The following is a 24424-nucleotide window of genomic DNA, read 5'->3' on the forward strand; positions in this document are numbered from 1 at the left end:
CTACTGTATCTTGACACATGTATTTAACTCTTTGGAACCCATGAAAGGTTTTCAGGTGTGTTTACTTTCAAATCTCACCGAAAAAATGTTAATCTTGCCCCAGTCGGTGTCCTTTTTTTCAGTACAACCTGACATATGTGACAGTTTTTATTTGAACATAGTGCAGTGCTTCTCAAATAGTAGCCCCCCCCCCCCCCCCCCCCCCCCCCCCCCCCCCCTTTCTGTTATAGTTAATGACTTCTTGTCATCTTGTGGGAGTTTCCCATGTAAGGCTGTTTCAAATGTGCGATGAGATTGGTCATATTAAACTTACATGGGCACTTGTGAATGACAAGTTTTGCACTCAGCTGCTTTTTCAGACTTGAACGTAGAATACACACAGCCGGCGTCACTCCTACTCGATGATTAACATGGTAGCACAATGCCGTTGTTGTGATCACATGAGATGTACTGGGGCGGAGTCTAGAATCGACTGCTTGTTTCATTGGAGTGCCAATATCGGAGCTTTTACATGCAGGCCGATATAATCTGAAACTCATTTTTTTTATATCAGCTTTGATATCCCATATCAATATCATGTCAATTCTGACAATTCTATTTCATATTAATTGTGTTGAAAAAATAAAATACTCTTCAAATATGAGTTATAAAAAGCTGCACAGTGGCTGAGTGGTTAGCATGTTGGCCACACAGTCGGGATGATCTGGGCTCAAATCCCCGCATGGGCATCTCTGTGTGGAGTTTGCATGTTCTCCCTGTGTGTGTGTGGGTTTTCTCCGGGTACTCCGGTTTCCTCCCACGTTCCAAAAACATGCATGTTAGGTTAATTGGAGACTCTAAATTGTCCATAGGTATGAATGTGAGTGTGAATGGTTGTTTGTCTATATGTGCCCTGCGATTGGCTGGCGACCAGTCCAGGGTGTACCCCGCCTTTCGCCCGAAGTCAGCTAAGATAGGCTCCAGCAACCCTAATGAGGATAGGCGGCATAGAAAATAGATGGATGAAGTAGTAAAAAAAAAAACTGGTGAGCTTGTGTAATGCTAAAGGAAAATTTAATAAAAATGTAACAATAGCGAATAAAATAAGAAACAATTAATGATAAACATAAAGAAAATAATTTAAACATATTAAGATTAATATTAAGTATTAAGGATAAATGACAAAATAAATAGGTACTGTAGTAAAATTTTGACAGAGTTGTACAATTCATGTATGTGTGACATGGTAATCAAACAAACTCTCCAAAGTGATGAAAATAAACCCATTTAATCCTCCGTCGGCCAACAAAGACCCGAATCACTGCAGCCGCCGTTCGTCAGCTGCAAGATCAGAGCCCGTCACCGCTAAAGCGCCGCCACTCGCCACTGACAGCTTTGTTCTGCCTGAGAGCGTCGTGTCTGCTCACATCAAACTGCACATGATTTACGCTTAATTGCAGTCGGTCGTAGCTCTGTGCTCGTGTGCCCGACTTTGACGAGAGGCGCATCCTCTTGCAGAGTCGACTGTGACACGTGAACACGACTTTGTTTTTTGTTTTTTATAAAGCACCGCTCCTCCAACATGCTGTAGGGTGTCATAGATCTGTCAAGTGCATGCCAAACAAACAGGGGGCGCTATTGAAGTGTACGATCATTTTTAACAATCAGAAGCCTGAAGAAAGTTGTAAAGTAAAATGACTAAAAATCAGACGTGTTGACTTTGTAATGAAAGTTATTTCTGAATATTAAATCTAAATAAACAAAAAGCAGATAATGCTAAAAAACAAAAACAACTTTTACTTTGTATGTTTGTGTGCTGACAAAACACATATACAAATGACTTTTTGCCAAATGTAAGTTCAGGTTGCATCTCTGCGTGTTTGGGACTTGGCTTTGCTCCACCCCCTCCTCCAGGTTTTGGGAAAAATTGCCCGGGTAGTTCCTGCCTAATCCCCCTGACAGATGGGGACTCTGAGAGCAGGCCGCCGCTAAATCCACTGGAGAAAATTCCGTTTTTCACAAATGAAAAACATCCCCTTCAGTAAAGGCCTTTGTGTATGCAGAAGCTCCTCCCCCTGCATAAACAGCCCAGTAGTTTTTACAACATTATTGTGTTTGAGCACTGTTTTTTTTTTTTTTTTTTTTATGTGCTTGAACTTTTTGTGTTTATTTTTTGTAGGAAGCATCATATTGGCTTCACCTTTTCTGGAGCCTATAAATGTGTGCAGGTGTGCTCTGCTCTGTTTCTCTGCTCCCTCCTCTGCTTGTGCTGCTTCGTCCGCTGCAGGCTCGTCTCCACCTCCTCGTCATGCTCCTGGGCTACTCAGCTGCTTCGTGCTGGCTGCTGGCGTGATGCTGAGCAGCAGCCTGGGTTTTTCTTCTGTTATTTTTTAGTTTCTTGTTTGTCCTGGTGTGACCGGCGGTCCTGTTTTCAGTTTTGCTTAGGGTTTTAGTTTTGTGTTGTGTGTGTATAGAGTTGGCCTGTTCACCTCGCTATCCTTTTGTTTCTTTGGGCTGGCACGTCAGGATTATTTCTTGCACAGGAGACGTTTTTAATTTCTTTTTTTTTTTTTTTTTTTTTTTTTTTAGTTTATCTGGTGACTTTATTTTCCCGCCTCCTGTGTCCTCATTAAATATGTTATGTTCTCCTGGGTCGTATCAGCCATAAAATGAAAACCCCTTTTGACTGAGGCTGGTCTAGACCAGGAGTTTTCAAATGTCAGGCAGGCATCTCCTGGGGGAGGCCCAGCAGCTTGAGAAGAATAAAGAAAAATATATTTTCCAAAGTCGTAGTCATCAGTTCTAGTTGACTTACTCATGATGTGTTTTCATTTTCTGACGTCCATCTCCCATGTCTTCCGCAGTGACCTTCGAGGACTGCGGCAGGAAGGTGTGGCTTGATGCTGAAGACGCATCCGAACTGTATGTGAGCAAGGAGGGCGTAGTCTACACGCTGGCTCATGTGGAGACAGGAGAAACGGTAGCAATGATCTACGCTCGAGACCTGCAGACCAAACAATCCTGGAAGGCCCGAGTGCGACTTGTCGTCCGTCCAAACATGGAGGGACCTGGACAGGTGAGGTCATAATGGGAGGAGGCCAGTGTGCAGCATTTGCCCCCAAGGCCTCAGTCATTTATCGAAAGCTATGTACAGACATAAAATCACAGCTTTCCCGGCTCAGCAGGCGCAGCAGTTTGGCCGAATGTTGATTGCAGACACAATGCGAGTCAAAGAGCCATCTGTTAGTTTGTTTCGTGTGTAATAGCGATAATAAGCACACGTTTAGACGCCGCACCCGCCTTTGATTGGCTTCTCGTGTGAACGTGGCTCAGAAACAGCCGCCCGCCATATGCCTCCGCGGCCAGAGGAAGCTGTCAACAATGGCTCATGAGGGGAAAAGAGCGCTTTGGGGGAGCGGTGTCAAGCACGGCGTCATGACCAGCAGCACTATGAAAACATGAAGTGAATGATGGACCTGGAGAGAGAAGAACACGTTAGTGCAGGGTTATGAAAGTTAAAGATATCTGGTGCAGGCCAATTACTTCAAGATGAGGTCTCATGTAGTCACCGAGATTGAGACCCCTTGAAGAATATACGTCAGTATCATTTGGACTAGTCCAGAACAATCCCTGGCAGTATATTAACTGGAGTTATAAATTCATCCAGCGTTGTACAGCAGTCCAACCATCACTGGCTTGTGGATAGATTTTGATTTATTCTATGTTTTTTGGTTTTTTTTTTGGAAATGGATTTATTTAGGCTCTTTGACTTAATTTGTTCAATGAAAATTAGGGCTGTCAAAAATAGCGCGTTAACACCGGTAACTAATTAATTTCATTAATAATTACGTTTAATTTTTTTTCATAATCAACGCATACACATCGTGGCAAGGCACGGCTCTCTGTTATGACGACCGATGGCGGCTCAGTGTAGCTCCCTACAGTCACACAGAGGCTGATGCTCTTTTAGAACTTTAGTCTGACCTGAACACATCAACAGCAGTGCAATTCCAACACCGTATATGTATCTCCAACAAAAACGTCTCTAGTCCATTCATCATTGCAACAACACTTCCTCATTGCTACTAGACAGACCGCGAGATTCATTCATTGACACTCCAAACATCACAACGTCTTTATTATGCCTGTATGTGTGGTATAAATAAACAGAAATACAAAGAAAACAATAAGTGGATATTCTTATCACTCACTTTGTAACTCTTAATGTGGAAGTACAATTTGCTGCATTTAAGTATGCTCAGAAATCCCAGAAAGTCACTCAAAACGTGTGAATTCAACTTGTCAAATGACTTGGTGTCTTTGAATGCAACTCCTCATTGCTCATAATAACAGTTAAAGTCTGATTCAAATATTCTGCTATTAAAGAAACCAGTGTTAGGTAAATACATTTTCAGACATGTGTGCCATCTCTTAACTTGATTTCAATTTTCAGTTAATTTGGCGCTGTTAATACATACAAACGTGTATAATCCTGTCCTGTCATTTATCTTTCTTGCAATAAAATACAGTAAAAATGGGCATATTTCAGACAAAGTGTGACATGGCGATTAATCATGATTAGTTAATTTGAAAACCAGGATTTATCTGATTAAAAAATCTTATCATTTGACAGCTCAAGTGAAAATACAATACACTCAGCAGTCACAACGTTGGGTATGCAATCCTCTTATATACCCATGGGCCACTTCATTAAGTACACACTGTAATAACATCCGATATAAAAGCTGTAACCGAAATTCTGCTATTGTTTTATTGGACGCATTTTGACCCCCATGTGGCTGATTGTTGTCACCAACATATTAGAAACAGTTTTCAGTCTGACACATATTGTTACAGTATGTTACCACAGGGGTGTGCAAAGTGTGGCCCGTGTCTGGCCCACGGCACATTTTAAAAATATAAAATAGAATTTAACAAGGAAACAAAAAAAGTCAAAAATGGTAATAACTAATTTATTATTAATATAATTTATTATTATTATTATTTTATTTATATATAGAATGAAGAAACAAGAAAAAAAGTTGTAATCTAGCAAAAAAAAAGTCAAAATTTTATGAGAATGACGTAATATTGTGAGGAAAAATAACGACATTTTTGTAGCGTACAATTTAAATATTAAAGAAAAAAATATGTTTTTTTTCCAAGTCATTGTAACAAAACAACAAATAAAGTGGTAATTTTTGGAAAATTAGGTTGCAGAAAAAGTTGTAATGTGACGCAAATAAAGTCAAAATATTATGGGAAGAAAATCAGAATTATGAGAAGAAAATGCAATCACAATATTACAAGAATCTTTGAGAAACTCGTAATAATTGTTGCTCATCATGGGGTCCGTCATTTTAGTAGCATAGAGTTGAAATAGTAAAGAAATAGTAATCATAATCTGAGAAAGAAACAACACAAAATAATACAAAAGTTGTAATTTTTGGAAAATTAGTTTTTGGAAAAAGAATAAAGTCAAAATATTACGGGAATAAAGTCATCATATTACAACCAGAAAATTTACAGTCTTTATTTAAGAAGAAAGTTGAAAAACAACAGCAAAATTGTGGGAAAAAAAAAGACTGAAGTTGATACTAATAGTAGGGTTTTTCACCTCTATCACAAAGCGCAGATGCAGTTTTTACTTTAAATATATACTGCTCAAAAAAATTAAAGGAACACTTCGAAAACACATCAGATCTAAACTGGGGGAAAAATTATGTTGAATATCTTTCTTGATAATAATTGGGTGATGTATTAGTAACAAAATGATGCCACATAATTTGATAGAAATGAAAATGATCACCCTATAGAGGGGGGAAATCAAAGACACCCCAAAAATGAAAGTGAAAAAATGATGCAGCACACTGGTCCATTTTGCTAAAATGTCATTGTAGCAACTCAAAATGATTCTCAATAGTTTGTGTGGCCCCCACGTGCTTGTACGCATGCCTGACAACGTCGGGGCATGCTCCTAATGAGACTACGGATGGTGTCGTACAAACTATTGAGAATCATTTTGAGTTGCTACAATGACATTTTGGCAAAATGGACCAGTGTGCTGCATCATTTTTTCACTTTCATTTTTGGGGTGTCTTTGATTTCCCCCCTCTACAGGGTGATCATTTTCATTTCTATCAAATTGTGTGGCATCATTTTGTTACTAATACATCACCCACTTATTATCAGGAAAGATATTCAAGATCATTTTTCCCTCAGTTTAGATCTGATGTGTTTTCGAAGTGTTCCTCTAATTTTTTTGAGCAGTGTATATAACTTCATAGCATAATTACATCTTTTCATTTTTCACTCTGGCCCTCGCATGGAAAAAGTTTGGACACCCCTGATAGTTACCAAGTTACCATGAGTTACCATCCCTAAATATGAATATTACTTTTGTAAAGTCAGAAATTTTGTATTGGGTCTTATTCAATGGTATACCTAATGAAGTGGCTAGTGAGTGTGTAAGATTGGCACCAATTATACATGCAAAATGAAGTGTTTTTTTAATATAATTTTGTCAGCGTTGTGTTCGTGTTAGGCCTCTTTGACGACTCTTTAAATTGTATTTTCCATGCTACCCAACAAATGATTTTTTCTTTTTATTGTATTTTTTATTATGTTTTTTATGAAGGTTTATTCCCATAACAACATTTAAAGTCAGTGAATGGCGCCTGAGAATGTCCACTCGGGCCACTGAGGTCAGGAGAGAGAGTGGATGGATTTTTTTTTTTTTCTTTTACGAGCCAGGGTGAAGCCTGCAGCATCGCTCCTTGGTGACCCGCCATGATGGAGCTGTGCACACACACATTGACAGGTGGTGGCCATTTATCAGAAGGACGGTAATGAGAGCATTAATCCAAGCCAGTGCAGTGAGATCAGAAATACATTGAGTCACTGAGCCGTCTCAGCACTGTGCCTGCCAGCCTCGTCTTGTGTATGTGTTTGTGCACGCGCGTGCGTGCGTGCGTGTGTGTGTGTGTGCGTGTGTGTGTGTGTGTATGCATGCCCTGTGCATGACGCTTGTTTACTGTCTCTGCAGGTGAAGCCCAGTGATGCAACACTGACTCAGCGGGCACCAGAGATCTTGTTTCCATGGCGCAGCGTGGTTGTCGGGGGCAATGGCGGGCTGAGGCGAGTGAAGAGGGACTGGGTCATTCCGCCCATCAACGTCCCCGAGAACTCGCGCGGACAGTTCCCCGAGGACCTTGTCAGGGTAAGGCACACACAGACACACACACATACACACAGCAAGCCAGTCCTTCTGAAGCTCTGAGGACTGTTGACTATCTGTGGTTTCAGTGCACACTATAAACAAAAGTATTGGGACAGCTACCAGATGATAAAAGTGAAGAAAATGTGGAGTCTTTGCAGCTCCTACAGCTTCCACTATTCTGGGAAGACCTTCTGCGAGATCGTTTCCATTTGTAAGGTCACCGATGTTGGACATGTTCTTGTTCTTTCACAGCAAACTCCACCAAGCATGCCTTTATGGAGCTTGCTTTACGCAATGGGAACAGAAAAACATTTCCCCTCAAAGTTGGAGAGACTTTATTTTGTATAGAATGTCAATGCAAGGCTCTGCTCTACCTTTCTACCTTTTCCCTCAACAAATGGCTAATATAGTCATAAATGAAGTCATAAAATCATCAATGAAAACAGAAGCAATGTGTTTAAGCTAGTTAAAGATCATCAGTATGACATGAGCCCTCCTAAGGGCCTATCTTACTTCAAAAAATAGCCTGACGTCTGTTATATAACAAGATTGCACTGGTATTTTTAAGGACGTTCTGCAAGAAAAACGACAGTCAAAGATCCTATATATGGCAAGAGTGCTGTGCTGTTTTTAAAGGCATACTGCCAAAAATGCTAGTCAAAGATCCTCTATCTTACAAGAGCACGCCACTGTTTTTAAAGACATACTGCAGAACACACCAGTCAAATATCCACTATTTGAAAAGAGTACGCTACTATTTTTATGGACAAACTGCAAAAATTGCTGGTCAAAGATCGCTATATAACAGGTGTGCTCTGCTGTTTTTAAAGGCATACTGCAAAAAACGCGAGTCAAATATCCTCTATTTGATGAGTGCTCTACTGTTTTTAATGACATACTCCAAAAACTGGTCTGGCTGGTCAAATATCCTTCATTTGAAAAGAGTGTGCCACTGTTTTTAAGGACATACTGCAAAAATCTCTGATCAAAAATACTCCATATGACAGGAGTGCTCTGCTGTTTTTAAAGACATACTGCAGAAAACACTAGTGAAAGATCCTGTACATCCTAGGTTCCCAAAGTGGGGTACGCGTACCCACAGGGGTACACCAATTGGCATATGGGGTGCGTGAATAAAAATGAAAAACGCTTAACGCTCGCAATTACGAGTGTGCCTAAATGCCTCACGGCGCATGGAGAACGGAGCAGAAAGGAGACACAGCATGAAGTTGCTCTTTGCTCTGTGTGCATCATATGAACAAATACGTTTAAAAATATTTTATACATTAGGAGTGTTTAATCTTGAAGATTTCATTTCTATTGGTGTTCCAATCCCTGCACGGCGCAGCGATGAAAACCTCTGAGTGGGGATTCCCCCCGAATTTAAAGCTTTATTGTTGGTTGTATGTGTTTTTGTAGTTTGGATACTGCTTTATCATGATTGTTAAACTTTCCCCTTTAATTTGGTATTAAATGAATATGCAGACTTAAACCATAGCCATGGACAAAAAAAGTGAAGCTCAAATTCAAGCCATTCAAACGGACGGATGCCAACCACAGACTGGAATAAAAGATATGTAGGATGATTACTTATCTATTTATCAGTGCTCATGTGAAACTTTACCAAAATGTGACCATGCAAAATACACATTTTTGACCCGGAATGACTATAAAATGAATTAATCAATTAATTCTGTTCAATATTTCAAGTTAATTAAAAAAAAAGTGTTTTTTAAGTGTGCAGGAGTAGGCGGTACATGGCTTCAGGTCAAATGTCTGAAGTGGCACGCAACTGTAAAAAGTTTGGGAACCACTGCTCTGCATGACAGGAGTGCTCTACTGTTTTTAAAGACGGACTGCAGCAAACGCTAAGATTCTCTACATGACAGGGGTGATCTGTTTTTAAAGATATACAGTAGACGCCCCTACAATGTAAATAATCCATTCCGAGAACCTTTACGTTATAGGGTTTTTATGGTATACGAAGCGTAAAATACATGTACATAGCCTAATCCGTTCCAAGATCTTCCCAAACTCACCTCTTTGGCACTTCAAAATATTCAAAGTCCACCAAATATGGTGGGAAAATATAAGAAAACATTATCATAAACATAGTAAAGCGACATTCCAAAATATAAAAAGGGGTAATAAATAAGATTACTGTAAATGAATAAAACTGAAAAACAAAAACAATCCTACTGTTCATGAGATGTCTTGATCAGGAGCACAAGTGGAGGCAGGACGGAGGAGGCGGACTAGCCTCAGTCGAAACGCGACTCAAAGAGTCTAAGAGTCAGCTGGTCTCACAGACAAACGCACACGCACTACACGATAATGCTGTGTGCAAAATTTTTATTTGTAACTTAATTTAATTGTTTAAGTTTGTTTCAGGGGGACTACGAAGAGGAAGGAGGTTGAAGGGAGAAACCTGTCTCTCACGCAAACTCACGTACGTGCTGTATAAATCAGCCAATGAGATGAGAGCTTAGGCGGTGCCCCGATAATCAGCCAATGAGATGGGAGCGGAGGCGGTGCCCCGAAAATCAGCCAATGAGAGCGTGATGCGTCAGAAGGTGTCACCAAGTGTTAGTCTGAACTTGCACCCACTTGAGGCATTAATAAAGTTGACAGAAAAAAAATAGACTTGCACTGACTTGACGCTTTATGTTATATGGAATTTCTTCTGTAATACGAAGCAAAAACTTTACATAAATTCTTTATGTTCAGCGGAATTTATGTAAAAGGAGGTTTATGTTATGCGAGGTACTACTGTACTGCAAAAAGCGCTAGTCAAAGATCCTCTATGTGACACAGCACTCCTGTCATATAGATGGTTTGATCTGCTGCTGCAACGTTTTGAACTGAATTCCTCCCTGATGTCATTCATGGGCTGATTTGTCCAGTTGGATATCCCTCCTGTTGAGCATACTGTAATACCACAGCATGTGCTTCTACAAATGTTGAACGGGTGCCTGGTATTGCCTGCCTCGAAAAGTGTCAATGGCGAGTAGAGCAGAGGGGAATTTAACGGGTCCAACCCCTAATTTATGAATTTATTTATTGTGCCCTGATTTGTTCATCTACAATCCCAAAACAACAAAATGCTGTTTGAAATCCAAATAAAGGCAATTGTCAGTTTGTGAAAGCCTCCTTTGCAATATTAACAGTGCAGATGATCTAATGTTCTCTGACAGCGTTCCAGCAGCTCGCAGCAATGAAAAACAAACAAACCGCGTTACGGTTAACCCTCGCTCTTGGCGTACATGGTGCAAGGCCAAGCGCCGGCTTGTATGCGAGGTGTACGCTTTCATTATTAATCCCAAACTGATGGGAGAGCTGGTGTGATGAAATATCTCCATCCTGTTTCATCTGTCTGTGCACCCAAACACCACTGCTGACTGCGGGCTTGGTGGAAACATGAAGGCAGCTAACTGTTGCCGTGGTAACTATTTGGCAGGAGGCCAACAGGAAGTTGCGGGGCTGTTGGAGCTGCAGCCTGTCGTCTCATGTCAATGTTGGCTAATTAGAAGCGTTCACACTTTCAGAATCAGATGAGATTGCAGTGTTCAACTTAAAACATTTCAATAAGGAGTCATTTGTCCAAGGGTCTGAATGTTTCTCACTTCTCACAGACACTTTTAGGACCAGATGCTATTGTAAAATTGAATTCAATTAATATTGTATTTGAAGTAATATATTACAGTGGAGCCTTGTTTAGCGTTTGATCTGACTCAAACTAAAGCATACTCTAACTCAGGGGTGTCCAAACATTTTCCAGTGAGGGCCACATACTGAAAAATGAAAGTATGGAAGGGCCACTTTAATATTTTATAAATTAATTTGCTAATATTAATATTTTATATTATTACTATATAAGTCTTTGCTTTTTTCCCAATTTTTGCATTTTTTTTTTAATTTTCCAAGTATTTAAACTTTCTTCTTAAATAATCTTGGTCAAATTTATTTTCAGAATATTGTGACTTTTTCCTCAAACTAAATTTCCATTTTTTTTGTTTGTCTTTCATAATATTGCAACTTCTAAAAAAAATAACATATTTTTCTTGAATATTTCAACTTTATACTACTAAAATGACCTTTTTTTTCCCCATAATATTATGAGCTTGTTCTCGTAAAATTGTGACTTTTTTCTCTTAATTTTTTTTTACTTTTCTCATAAAAATTATTGTAAAATTAAAGCTATTTTTTCCATTCTTGCTATTTTTTTTCTCAGCTATCTCAACTTTCTTCCTCTGAATTTTCCTCTCAGAATTATGAATTATATAATAATTTAATAATATTTTTACTTTATTTTGACTTTATTCTCATAACATTATACATTTTTCTGCAAACTAATTTTCCAAAAATTACAACCTTATTTGTTCTTTTGTTTGTTTCCCATAATATTAAGACTTTTTTCTTTAATATTTCACCTTAAGCTAAAATGATATTGTATATTTTTAAATTTTTACTTTTTTTTTTGTTTTACTAATTATACTTAACTCACCTGCTGTAAGTGAATACATTTTCCCATAAGAAATAAAAAATGTTCTGGACACCCAAAATGTTAACACAAAACACTTTTTTTTTGTTGCATGCAGAAAACAATTTGAAATGCATAGAAAATGCATTAAATAGATATTAAAGACGACTGGAAGGGATAAATGTTAACATCACTTTTACCTTGATTGAAGACCTTTTTTTGCAAGGACATGTGGCGTAAATGTGTTATTTAGCAAAGAACTACAGAATCAACCGCTGATGATGTCAGAGACGGGCAACAGAGCTAGGGAAGAGTGACCTACGGTATTGCATTTCCTGTATTTTCAAATGCAAATGTTGACACGTAGGGCTCTTATACAATCACTCAAATGTTCATTTGTACATCTGTGCACACATCAGATTCCTGATGTAAAGGAAGAGTCCGCAGTTGCTTGCAGAACGTTTGTTGTCTTGTCTTGTATTGTTTGGTTCTCTGTTCTCGAGAGAAGCAGAAGTTTTTAACACCCTAGAAGTTCAAAAACTCTGACTGTACCCTCATGAGTCTTCTATATCAGCCGTATGTCCTTCTGAACACAGATCCGATCGGACCGGGATAAGAACTGGATGCTACGTTACAGCGTGACGGGCCCTGGCGCAGATCAGCCACCAACCGGCATCTTCATCATCAACCCCATCTCTGGTCAGCTGTCAGTCACGAAGCCTCTGGACAGGGAACACATCCCCAACTTCCATGTAAGTTCTACACGCTCTTCTTGGTGAGCACAACTTTCCGCCAGCACTGAGATGCTCGCAGTGTTTGTCACCTGGAAGCTAACTTTTAAATGTTTAATAAAGCCTTTGTATTTCCTCAGTAACAAGTACCGTTCAAAGCGTTCACCATATTGTTTTAGTTCCATCCCGTCTCCCTCGCCAGGCTGGATAAATTCTCTCTCTCATGCGTGGAGGTGAAGAAGTAGTTCTCTTTAAAAAAGTCTGAGTGTGTCTACCGCAGTCACCCGCCCCTCCAAGAGCCGGGCGTAACCTTTTGATCTGAAGGAACGCCGGCACAGTCGCACCGGGGAGTGCGAATCTGGAGTCGCAGCAGGGTGATTTGCATTTAAGCCGTCTGATGAATATTCATGCCGCTGGATGTAGTTGTCAGAACTCTGAGCCGAGATGGGCCGACATGTTTATTCATGAGGGAGGCTTTGGCCCAGTGCGCTTTAAACGAATTACTGGCTGAGGGTCGGAGGCCAGCCAATAGCTTTATTCATCATATTTGGCCCTTTTATGCAAAACACATTCATTCATCTTGCTCCGGTGCTGCAGCAACAACAACAAGGCAGGAAAAGGCACAGCCTCCAACTGGCTCGATGCTCAGAGTCAAGCTGTTCACACCAGTCTTTTACTTTCACCTTCTGAAAGACCAATATGTAAAATGATGCAAAAAAAAAATTTTTTTGTGACTGCACAAATTCTCAACAGTCCAGTATTTAATAGTAATAGTAAACCTGTATTGGGTGAATGCCAATTGCACAAATCATGACATCATACTTTCTATTTTACAGTAAAATATGCTAAAGGTGCATTACACACCTACATTCCTTAACAGATGTAAACATAAATATAAGTGAAGTAGCGTAAACATCGTGGCATCTCCGGAAGATCATAGCACTGACTGTCTCATGTACCGGGGTGTCCACACTGAAAATCGAAGGATGTGGGGGGCCACTTTGATATTTGCATATATTTTTTTATTTTGTGAAAAGGCTAAAAATAACGTTTAAAGACAGACCTTTGTTTTATTATGAGTTTCAACATTTCAGCTTTTTCTCTTTACATTTTGCCTTTTTACTGTTTTTCACAATTCTGTTGAGATTATTGGTTTAATTTGATTTCTACAATGTGTGACGGGCCAATAAAAACAAGCTGCGTGCTGCAAATGGACCCCGAGCCACACTTTGGACACCCCTGCCATACACTGTGTACAGTGTACAGGTATATCTCAACAAATGAGAATATCAGGATTTCAGGAGTTCAATTCTGACGAAGAGACCAAGGGTCCCTTATATGATTCATCAACTTTGCTTAAATATGTTATATATTGTTTGTAATTACGTTCAACATTGTTCGATTTTTCAAAGCGAACGGTAAATTTGCAAAAATGACATTTATAGCTCATGGCGCCAGCCATGACGAGCTAGCTCTAGCAGTTCAGCCTCATTTCCGGAAGGGACGCCATCACGTTAATATCACTCAGGTAAGCAAACAGGGGTGTACGAGGCAGAGGATGTTTACAGTGATTATAGCGCAAGATTTGAGCGATGTGTCAGTAGTTTTCAAGGAGGAAGAAACATTTGGAGATGAAATAGAGAACTTGCAGAACATGGACTTAAGCCTTAAGACAGGGAGATGAAGATTGGTCGTCTTTAAAACACAGAATGGTAAGTGTAAATTACTCTGGAGTTGCATATTCTTCAAATATTGATTTAAATCGGCTTCTTAATGAGCGTAAAGGGGTCTTTATAGCAAGTTATATGTGGATAAATTTATTAATAAATATTTGCCGCCATCATCGCTGCCCCGCCCCCACAGTGAACATATCACTGTCAAACGATGTTCACATAACATGTATAATGCTTTGCAACCTTGTTGCTATTGTGGAATAGTGTTTAGAAGACATTATGGAAACAAGACATGACTTACTCTCTTCTGTGGCAACTTTGACGCAGTGGTCATTCTTCCTTGTTTTGTGTACCGGTGGAATAGCATCTTTTCAAAATGCGTTTATACTGTACTTTCAAGCCAAATGCTTCCTGTAAAGTGTTCCTTCGAAGAAGTCATCAGTGAAATGATCACTGCAAAGAACAGAACTCCAGGTGGGTGTCCATCTGTCTCTCGTTATCTCTGCATTTGCTTCATCCATTCTTAAAGCCTTTTCTTTTGGAAAAAAAACAAACTCACATTATCACTTGTAGACTATGAACATCCAACAGCAACACAAGATTTTGGCCTGACTACTATTTGGATGAAAAATATACTGAACCAAGTCGACGATCTACCTCGAGAAGCAATCGTTTACTCTGCTTTAGATGAGCGGTGTCACCCCGATGATGTTCCAGAAATGAGGCTGAGCTGCGAGCTTCTTTGTCATGGCTGGCGGCATCAACTATAAATGGAATTTTTGCGAATTTACCGCTCACTTTCAAAAATGTACACATTAATTACAAACAATATATAACATATTTATGAAAAGTTGAAGAATCATGTCAGGGACACTTTAAAGGCTCAGGACGTTTTGAAAGTTCCTTTGCTGATTAGAGTGCAAATGTTTCACATTTCATGAGATGCTGAATTTAGGGAGTTTTGTCAAATTTAATAAGTACATTCTTGAATCTTTGGGAGCGGCGAAGGGTAATTGATTTCATGTGTAGTCTTCAAAAGTCTCCAATACCACAAGAAAAACGTTCTAGATTTGTCCCTAGTGGCTTTTGAAAAAAGAGTCTCTGGAAGGGTCTGAATACTCACTAAAATATGGTGACAAAGTACCTCCAATCCCACCTGCTACATTTTATTCTCTGGCTAACCAGGTGCTACAGTATGGAGTATGGTGTTCACAGACAATGCCATCATAAAGTGTTTATGAATGAGGGTGAACAGGTAGTGCCAAATCTATTTGTGGCGGTCCAAATTTAACTGAATATTTGGGAAACACTGGAGCTTTTTTGTTTTGTTGTTGGGTTTTATGCATTTAAATTACTATGTTTCTGCATCACGTTTTGAATTAAGTCATCCTCTAATTTCACACGTATTTATTTATGTGTCAAACTTACAACAAGTGTGTTTGTGTGCACAGTTGCGTGCCCACGCTGTGGACTTGAACGGCAACCAGGTGGAAACTCCCGTGGAAATCCACATAAACGTCATCGACCAGAACGACAACAGACCTGAGTTCACGCACACTATCTTCAATGGCTCCGTGCCGGAGGGCTCCAAGCCAGGTACGAACACGCACGTGCACGCCCACGCGCATGCTCTCACACCGAGCTAACCTATCTGTGTGGTTGCGCGCCTCCCTGCAGGGACCTTTGTTATGACGGTGACGGCAGTGGACAAGGATGATCCGAAGACGGCCAACGGGATGCTGCGATACAAGATCCTGTCTCAGAGTCCCCAGAGTCCGTCATCCAACATGTTCACCATCAACAACAAGACTGGTGACATCATCACAGTGGCAGCAGGCCTGGACCGGGAGGTGTGTGTGTTGGGATTTGGTGGCGTTCATCCCCATATGGAGTCTCAGCCTGTCAATGTCTGTCTGGCCTGCAGCGCTTCCCGCAGCGTTAAGACAGATTGTGGCTTTTTTTAGTCATAATCCAACACCAGTAGATCCGACAAAATGTTGCCGCCATTCTGAGGGCACGCCATTTGGCAGCACGGAGATTTCAGAGATGTTTCTTTAAAAGTATCTTTATGACAGGTCAACTCAATATTACTTTTGAAAGAGGACTTCTTTCATTTTATGATGGCAAGAGAGCAACCATCTTTGTTTCATTTGTGTTACCAGATTTATTTTTTCATATTGGATGCTCGGGTTGTCTTAGAAGACCTTTCGTCTCTTATCTGAGCAGGCTTCAGACTAGTGCTGTCCTATCTAGTCATTGAGCATGAACTGATTAAGTCCTCGATAGCTCTACTCTGTAGGACAGCTTCAGTCTGCTCTATCTGGAGCTGTTGGCAGTTCATGCTTAAAAACTAGATAGGACAACTTTAGTTTGTAAGGCAGCCCTTGTCTGTCCTATCTAGAGCTGTCCTATGAAAGACTAGATAGGCAACTCTAGTCTTTAGGGCCGCCCTAGTCTGTCCTCTCTAGGGCTTCATCAGTTCATCATGCTCTCATGCTCAATGCCTAGATAGGACAGACTAAAGCTGTCCTGCTGTTGGCAGTTCACGCTCAGAGACTAGATAAGACAGACTACAGTTGTCCTATAGCCCTGGATAGGACCTACACACTAGAGTTGTCCTATCTAGTCTTTGAGCATGAACTGCAACCAGCATGAACTACCAACAACTCTAGATAGGACAGACTAGGGCTGTCCTACAGACTAGAGATGTCCTATCTAGTCTTTGAGCACGAACTGCCAACAGCAGTCCTACAGACTAGAGCTATCTAGGGCTTCATCACTTCATGCTCAACAACTAGATAGGCCAGACTAACGCTGTCCTACAGTTGGAAGTTCATGCTTAAAAACTAGATAGGACAGCAATAGTCTGTCGGACAGCCCTAGTCTGTCCTATCTAGAGCTGTCGTACAGTTGGCAGTTGATGCTTAAAGGCTAGATAGGACAGCCCTAGTCTGTCCTAACTAGAGCTGTCCTATCTATTCTTTGAGCATGGACTACCAACTATAGATAGGACAGCTCTTCGCGTGAGAGGCGGGGTACACCCTGGACTGGTCGCCAGCCAATCACAGGGCGCATACAGACAAACAACCATTCACTCTCACATTCATACCTATGGACAATTTAGAGTCTAATTACAGTGTCTTTCTAATCAAATAATTATCATGAAGTACTTGCTTAAACTGATCACGGATGAAATGATGTAATTTCTATCATATTTATTGCTTCCGGTTTGTTTATGGTTGTGCAGAAAGTGTCCCAGTACACGCTGATCATCCAGGCCACCGACATGGAGGGCAACCCCACCTATGGACTGTCCAACACCGCCACCACCGTCATCAGGATCACAGACGTCAACGACAATGCCCCCGAATTCACCACCGACACGGTATGTCACTTCCAAAAACAATGCCAAAAGTTGAAAGCTCTCCTTCTCTTAATCCCACTGTGGTCTGTCTTCCAGTTCTTCGGCGAGGTCCACGAGAATCTGGTGAACGTGATCGTGACCAACCTGACGGTGACGGACAAAGACCAGCCTCACTCTTCAGCCTGGAACGCCGTGTACCGCATCTTGAGCGGAGATCCCACTGGACGCTTCTCCATCCCAACCGATCCCACCACCAACGAGGGGCTCCTCACAGTGATCAAGGTGAGAACATTGTACAGTAGATACATGCTTTTTGCGCAAGCAATAGAAACGCCTATAGAAATATTTTGACTCTCTAATAAAGACTTATGCTCCTGCGTTGAGGTGCAACCATACACTGCGCTGGCTTGCTCATCCCTCTCCAAACCATCCTGCTTTGCTTGACATTCTCAGATTTTGATTTTTTCTGCAAAAAACTAAACAAAAACAGCCTATTTTTCGAGAATAAACACAAATGGGCGGGTTTTCCTTCAAAACAACAACAACTTTTGACCAGGAGCAAAAGTTGAATCACAAATATGCCTGAATCCACTATACACTATAAAGTTCTTGGCTGTATCATCCTAACTCTTTGAATCGTTTCATGTTGTGTTTCTTACCCCCTGTCAATCTGTCCTACCAGCCCATTGACTTTGAGGTGACGCGCTCTTTCGTACTGACGGTGGAGGCTGAGAATGAGGCTCCACTGGCCCGCGGCATCCACCAGCCACGCCAGTCCACAGCAACTGTCTCCATACGTATCCTGGACCTCAACGAGAGCCCCGAGTTCAGCCCCAATCCCAAACCCATCAAGCTGGACGAAGGCTTGCCCGCTGGCTCGCTGCTCACAAGCTTCATCGCGCAGGACCCCGACCGCTTCATGAGGCAGACGATCCGGTAAGAACTCATTCTTTGTGTTCTCAATAGTGTTTGACATCATGGAAATAATCTTTTCTCAGGTGATACTGTCAACACTTTTGTGCACTTTTCATTTTGTGATCCACTTTTTCCCATCGGGGTCACCAAAGAGAGTCAATCGCATGCTACATGCTAGTTTTTACACTTTTTTTAATCTGTGCTTTGGAACGGCACTGGACATCTCCGGTGGCTGGATGTTGGGCCCCTGGCCGGGAATCGAATCCGCGCTGTCTGCACAAAAGTCATCAGCATGCACCATTAATTACATCACTAGGGCCTCATTTTGTGATTAATCCATTAAAATAACGATAGCTACGCACGGCTTTGGTGGTGCACAAACCGCTTCCTCTACGTAAAATCTTAAAGTAGCGTGACTTTTTCCAGTTGTGGAAAATATTCCCCATGTGGAGCTTTCACGCTCTATAAGCTCTCTAAAGTTTCCCTCCTCTGCGCGCTGCTGTGAGATAAGAGCGTTGCTTTTCTGTAAACATGATTTAGGTTACCAAATGTGTATCCTCATGCATCCTTCAGTGCTGATCTCAGAACAGCAGAAACCTGGCCAGAGTGCAGAGAGCCTGGAGACGGCTGCTTCCCTTTTCTTTTCTTTTTTTTTAAACATCCCACTGTTTTTCTTTTTTTTCAAAGTGGAGCGCTCCTGTCTTTGTCGCCTAGCAACAGCCAATGGGGGCTCACAAAAGGCATGCGTCCACATAAACGCGTGCATGCTGAGTGAGTGTGTTGTTCTGATGCCTCTTTTTTCTTGCTTTGTCCTCCTGGTGGCTCTTTTAATTATTTGTTCATTTAATTCTGTGCTTTTTGACACGTGCACTATTTCTGCTGTTGCTGCAACGAACGCGTACACACACATGCTAAATATATGGTAAACAGCTGTTTGAATGTTGTAAATAGGAGGAGAAATGTAAATGTCTCAGTGGTGGGAGGACTGCGGCCTCCATAAATCAGCTCCCGAAGCGGATACACACTCACAACCTCATGCTCTGCCCCTCTTGCCAAATCCAGGTACTCCAAGATGTACGACCCCGCAAACTGGCTGGAGATAGACTCTGTCAATGGTCGGATTTCCACCATCGCCATCCTGGACCGCGAGTCTCCTTATGTGAAGAACAACCTCTACAACGTCACTTTCATGGCCTCCGACAACGGTGAGACAGCATTATTACTGTTTAGTCCAGGGGTGTCCAAACTTTTCCCACCGAGGGATGCAAGGGCCATTTTGACATTTTGTAAAGCAATGCTAAGAAGTTATGAAGTTATATATAGTTCAAGAAAAAACTGACATGAACAAAGTTGGCTCTTTGCTCTGTTTTCCCATTTTTGCTGCTGTTGTATTTTTTTTCCAAATATTTCAAATTTCTTCTTAAATAATCTTGGTAAATTTTCTTTTTGGAATATTATGACTTTATTCTCATAATATTTTGACATTATTCTCATAATATTTTGACTTTATTACAATAATATTACAACTTTTCCCCCAACCAATTTTCTTTGTTTGTCATGATATTACAACAACAAAAAAAGAACATTATTTCTTTTTATATTTCAACTCTGTGCTACTAATAATGCCATTATTTTCCCTCATAATATTACGAGTTTATTCTTGTATAATTGTGGCTTTTTTCTCATTAGAATACTTTTTGCTCTTAATATTTTGACTTCATTCTTGTAAAATTACTGCTGATTTTTCCATTTCTAATGTTGTTGGGGTTGGGGTTGCTGATTTTTGTATGTTTGCTGTTGTTTTTGTTTTTTCATTTTTTTCATAAATTATATTTTTAGAATGTGCTGCCACGCTTTGGACATCCCTGGTCTAGTTACACAGCATTAAAAAATGCACACAATAACTTTCTGTTCAGCGCAAAATGTGCTCATGTGCGAAAGCTTTATTGTCATTGTAGTCAAGACATACAATGAAATTGGCACAGTAGCTTTGTTAAATAAGAGTATAAAATATTGTAATGTCAGCGGAATGACGACAAGTACAAGTCAACATGGCATGGCTTCTACAAAACAGCACTGGATACATTACAGCAAGACTCACTCCACACCTTGATGCGGCCTACGTGGCTCGGCGACTCTTCGTCTCTCTTGAGCTGGCTCCAACTAGTGGCCAAACAGCTGAATCACAGCTCAGACCAATACACAAAACACATACTGTACCATCACTACAGTATCACATGAAAACAAATATGCACAAATGATGAAGGAATATGCTCAATAATCCTTTATTATCAACCATCCCTCTGCAAAGTTTTGTGTTTTAATGAGGACGTCCTCTGAGAAGAATAACCGTGTGTAGTGTCCACTCTTCACGGCTGCAGTGGCAGACAGACTTTCCAACAGCAGGATGACACTGAAACAATCCTGCCATTTATTGCTGACATGGCCATTTCCCGTCCAGATGTTCCCAAATTTTTCCTCCATTATGTTGTGCTCAAAATTGGCCTTTCTTGGCGGACAAAGGAGAATTGTCTTTTCAAAGTGGAAAATTGCCTGAGAGGAATGTCGCCGCCCGTCCTTCCAAAGCCACAGTGCCTCTTCTGTCTCTTCAGTGTAGGACGTCTCACCCGGGGAATGCCAAGGACGAGCATAACTAAACAGGAAGTGTGACTGTTTGTGTCCAGGTGTACCGCCGGCCAGCGGGACCGGCACCCTGCAGATGTACCTCCTGGATATCAACGACAATGCGCCGCACGTCTTCCCGCCCGAGGTGGAAATGTGCGAGAAGCCGGACCCCAACGGCATCAACATCACGGCCACTGATCCCGACCTGAGCCCCAACGCTGGACCCTTTGCCTTTGAACTGCCCAGCCGCCCGTCAGACGTGCGGCGTAACTGGACGCTCAGTCGCCTCAGCGGTCAGTGCAGCATTTGTGTCTGATCTTCTGAAAGGTGTGGTTATGAAATATTAAACATGAGGTCACATTCCCTATTAGGTGAGCACGCTCAGCTCCGCCTGCGGACTGGCTCCCTCCCCAATGGCATCTACGAGATCCCTATCACCATCACAGACTCTGCCAACCTGCCCATGTCCAACACATCTTACTTGCGCGTCAAGGTGTGCCAGTGCGATCACCATGGCGACTGCGTGGACATGCAGCGCATCATGGCAGCCGGCCTGGGAATGGGCGCGATCATTGGCATCCTCATCTGTATCATCATACTGCTAGGTGAACACACACACACACACACACACATATACAGTAAATGCACCAATTAATACCTCAGTTACCGCTGCGTAGCACCTGGTTGTAATTACAGAATTAATGGTAGTATGTATAATGTTTACAATTGTGGATAACCAAGTAAGGGAGCCAAAATACTGGAAACAGTGGTCAGTGTTATACAGTACGTCAGCACAATAATAACGATACAGTTGTTTATCGCGGTTAATTGGTTCCAGACCCGTCCGAGGTAACCGAATTTCTGCAAAGTAGGATACAATATTAATAAATGGAATATTTTTATAGTTAGAGTATTGAAACCCTATTTATGACCTTAACTTACCTTAAATTACGCTACTTTTTCCTTAAATGTGCGGCTAATTTATGGCCAAATTCTAATCTTGTGACATCTCCTTGACTTCAGAACTACTAAAAATGTTTTTAATTCTGTGCCGTTCGGTAGCTCTTTCTTTTATACCTGACAAATATACAAACATGTACTGATACAAGTTTTAATGGGAAAAAAAACAACAGTGTCAGTCAAAACTGAGCATTATTTTTGGAGAAGCAAAGAGAGAGAATTTTAAACGTAACCCTTTCCTTGCCACACTCGTTGCCTACCCAGTGCTGGTGCTGCTGTTTGGGATGTGGATAAAGAGGCGGGATAAGGAGCGCCAGGCCAAGCAACTCCTCATTGACCCCGAGGACGACGTGAGAGACAACATCCTCAAGTACGACGAGGAGGGTGGCGGCGAGGAAGATCAGGTACACACACACAAATATAGAGTAAGACCAAAGAAAGTTGCTAGATTTAGCGTTTTCACCATCTAGATGGGAATACTTGCAAAATATAGCAACTAAGTTGGCAACGCGGATGCCTCCTGCTGCGTCTTCTTGTTCTCTGGCAGGCCAGGTGCATATGAGGTGTGTTGAGAAGCAGAGTTACGATGCCATCTACTCTATGGAGTGAGAACGACATTCATAGACAGTCCCATTATAATGTGTTTATGAGCGAGAGCCAACAGGCAGCGCCAAATCCATTTGTGGTGGTCCACATTTATAATTTTGAAACTTTCCCTCTGCTAATGCTGATTTGAAATGATCTCCTATGAATCACATACTGTAGATTTGATGCAGTGAGTAACATGTAATCAAACAAATCGCAGTTTAGCCAAGGATGAAGTGTTCTTTTCTTTTACGTGAATAATCTTAGCCATCATATTTGTATTCCATCTTGGTAGAATGTGTCCGTTTTTCTATATCGTGATGGATTGCAAGGAAGCGAATACAGAAAGAGACAAGCGCACTCGATGCAAAGGTTGACATTTGGCTTTGTGCTGTGCTATTTGTACAAGTCCTGCCACAGTCAGTTGGCAAAAATAGTGAGCTTATTGTCATTGGTGTCTGAACGAACTCTACCAATCCTCGCTTACATACTCACACATGAACACAAATGAACCAGAAAAGTCGCACAAACACACACACTCTGTCATCTGTCTTCCAGCTAAGATTAAGTGTAGTACAAAAGAGGACCTGCAATGGGGATTAATTGCTTTTTGTTGGAGAATCATTTCCTGTGTCGCTGTCTTGCTGCCAAACTCATATAAGCCTCTGGGGGCGGACGCTCAAACTCCCATTTGACCCCACTAAGTTTGCCTCTTACAGAAGAAACTACTTCTGTTAACTAAGTACACACAACGATGACTTTTGGGAGTATTTTGGCCGCTGATTGGAGCTTGATTAGACATCTTTTTTTTGGTCATTCATCACAGGGATGACGGGTAGAGATTTCCACATGGGAAAGATCGTATCCACAATTTTGGTGAATTTATGACATTTTGAGTGTAATTCAGCAACCCGTCCTCTAGGTAGACCAACTACAATCGATTGTGCTTTGATCCACTTGTATACAGTGGAACCTGATTGTCTCAACGCCGCTCAGACCGGCTGACTGGCGTCGACATTAGCAGCTGTCAGCATAAATCTTTCTCACAGTGGTTAACAGTGTAAAAAATAAATGAATAAATGTTTGTCGAACTTGTTAATACTGCTGTAGGAAGTAAACAATGATGTCTTCACTAACTTATTTATGTTGTATTTATTGGAAACAGTTCATGCCTTTTTTAAGGAATAAAAAAGGCGTGAACTGTATATTTGTATATTTGTTTATTCAATTTTTACTTTTATTTTCACCCTTATTTGAACTATTTTTGTTTTTATTCATTTAAAACTTTTCCTTAGCACTGCAAAAGCTATACAGTAATCCCTTGTTTAACGCGGTGAAATTGGTTCCAGACCCCACCGTGATAAGTTAATTTTCGCAATATGAATATTTTTGTAGTTAGAGCATAGGAAAACTGTTTATGGCCTTTTAAATATGTTTTTTTTAACACTCGTATTGCAAAATACAGTAGACATAAATATAGAAAATAAGCCACTTAAGACAAAAATAAGACTTGCGCTCATGTGTGTTGCTGCAAATGTGTTCCGGCGTGATGGGGAGCTATCTGAGGGACGGACAGGAAGTGATGTCGGGGGTTTAGAGTTGAGTTTTAGCTTGCCGTGGGTTACGGCCATAACAGTAGCTAGTGTTTTATTAGGGATTTTATTGGGGATTCATGTGCTTGCTGTGAGATAATTCAAACCTGTTGTCCCGGGGGTCAAGTCTGGTTCTTGTGCGTCTCACCGAACATTGCAGTAACATTACACCTAGAGACCAGTGTAGAAGACTACATATCATCACACTTTTCACTGCGTTTTGTGAATGGCTTATATTTAGATTTTAGTTCATTTAACAATTTTTATGCTTGAAAATGCGTACGCAAAATATACATACAAT

At 41.0% G+C, this 24424-nt stretch overlaps 1 protein-coding gene across 1 annotated transcript in view; it reads left to right on the forward strand.

The window, feature by feature from the left end:
• LOC129188423 (cadherin-2-like) overlaps positions 1-24424 on the forward strand; it is a 70054-nt gene that overhangs the window by 36266 nt on the left and 9364 nt on the right. The window contains exons 3-14 of the mRNA XM_054788886.1: positions 2844-3055; positions 7025-7198; positions 12275-12430; positions 15534-15678; positions 15760-15932; positions 17330-17467; positions 17543-17728; positions 18129-18382; positions 19424-19566; positions 21046-21279; positions 21358-21591; positions 22211-22350. Coding sequence (XP_054644861.1) covers positions 2844-3055; positions 7025-7198; positions 12275-12430; positions 15534-15678; positions 15760-15932; positions 17330-17467; positions 17543-17728; positions 18129-18382; positions 19424-19566; positions 21046-21279; positions 21358-21591; positions 22211-22350 — 2189 coding nt within the window. The remainder of the gene's footprint in view (positions 1-2843; positions 3056-7024; positions 7199-12274; positions 12431-15533; positions 15679-15759; positions 15933-17329; positions 17468-17542; positions 17729-18128; positions 18383-19423; positions 19567-21045; positions 21280-21357; positions 21592-22210; positions 22351-24424) is intronic.

This window comes from Dunckerocampus dactyliophorus, chromosome 10, assembly GCF_027744805.1.
Source record: "Dunckerocampus dactyliophorus isolate RoL2022-P2 chromosome 10, RoL_Ddac_1.1, whole genome shotgun sequence".
In the NCBI taxonomy this organism is placed as follows: domain Eukaryota; kingdom Metazoa; phylum Chordata; class Actinopteri; order Syngnathiformes; family Syngnathidae; genus Dunckerocampus; species Dunckerocampus dactyliophorus.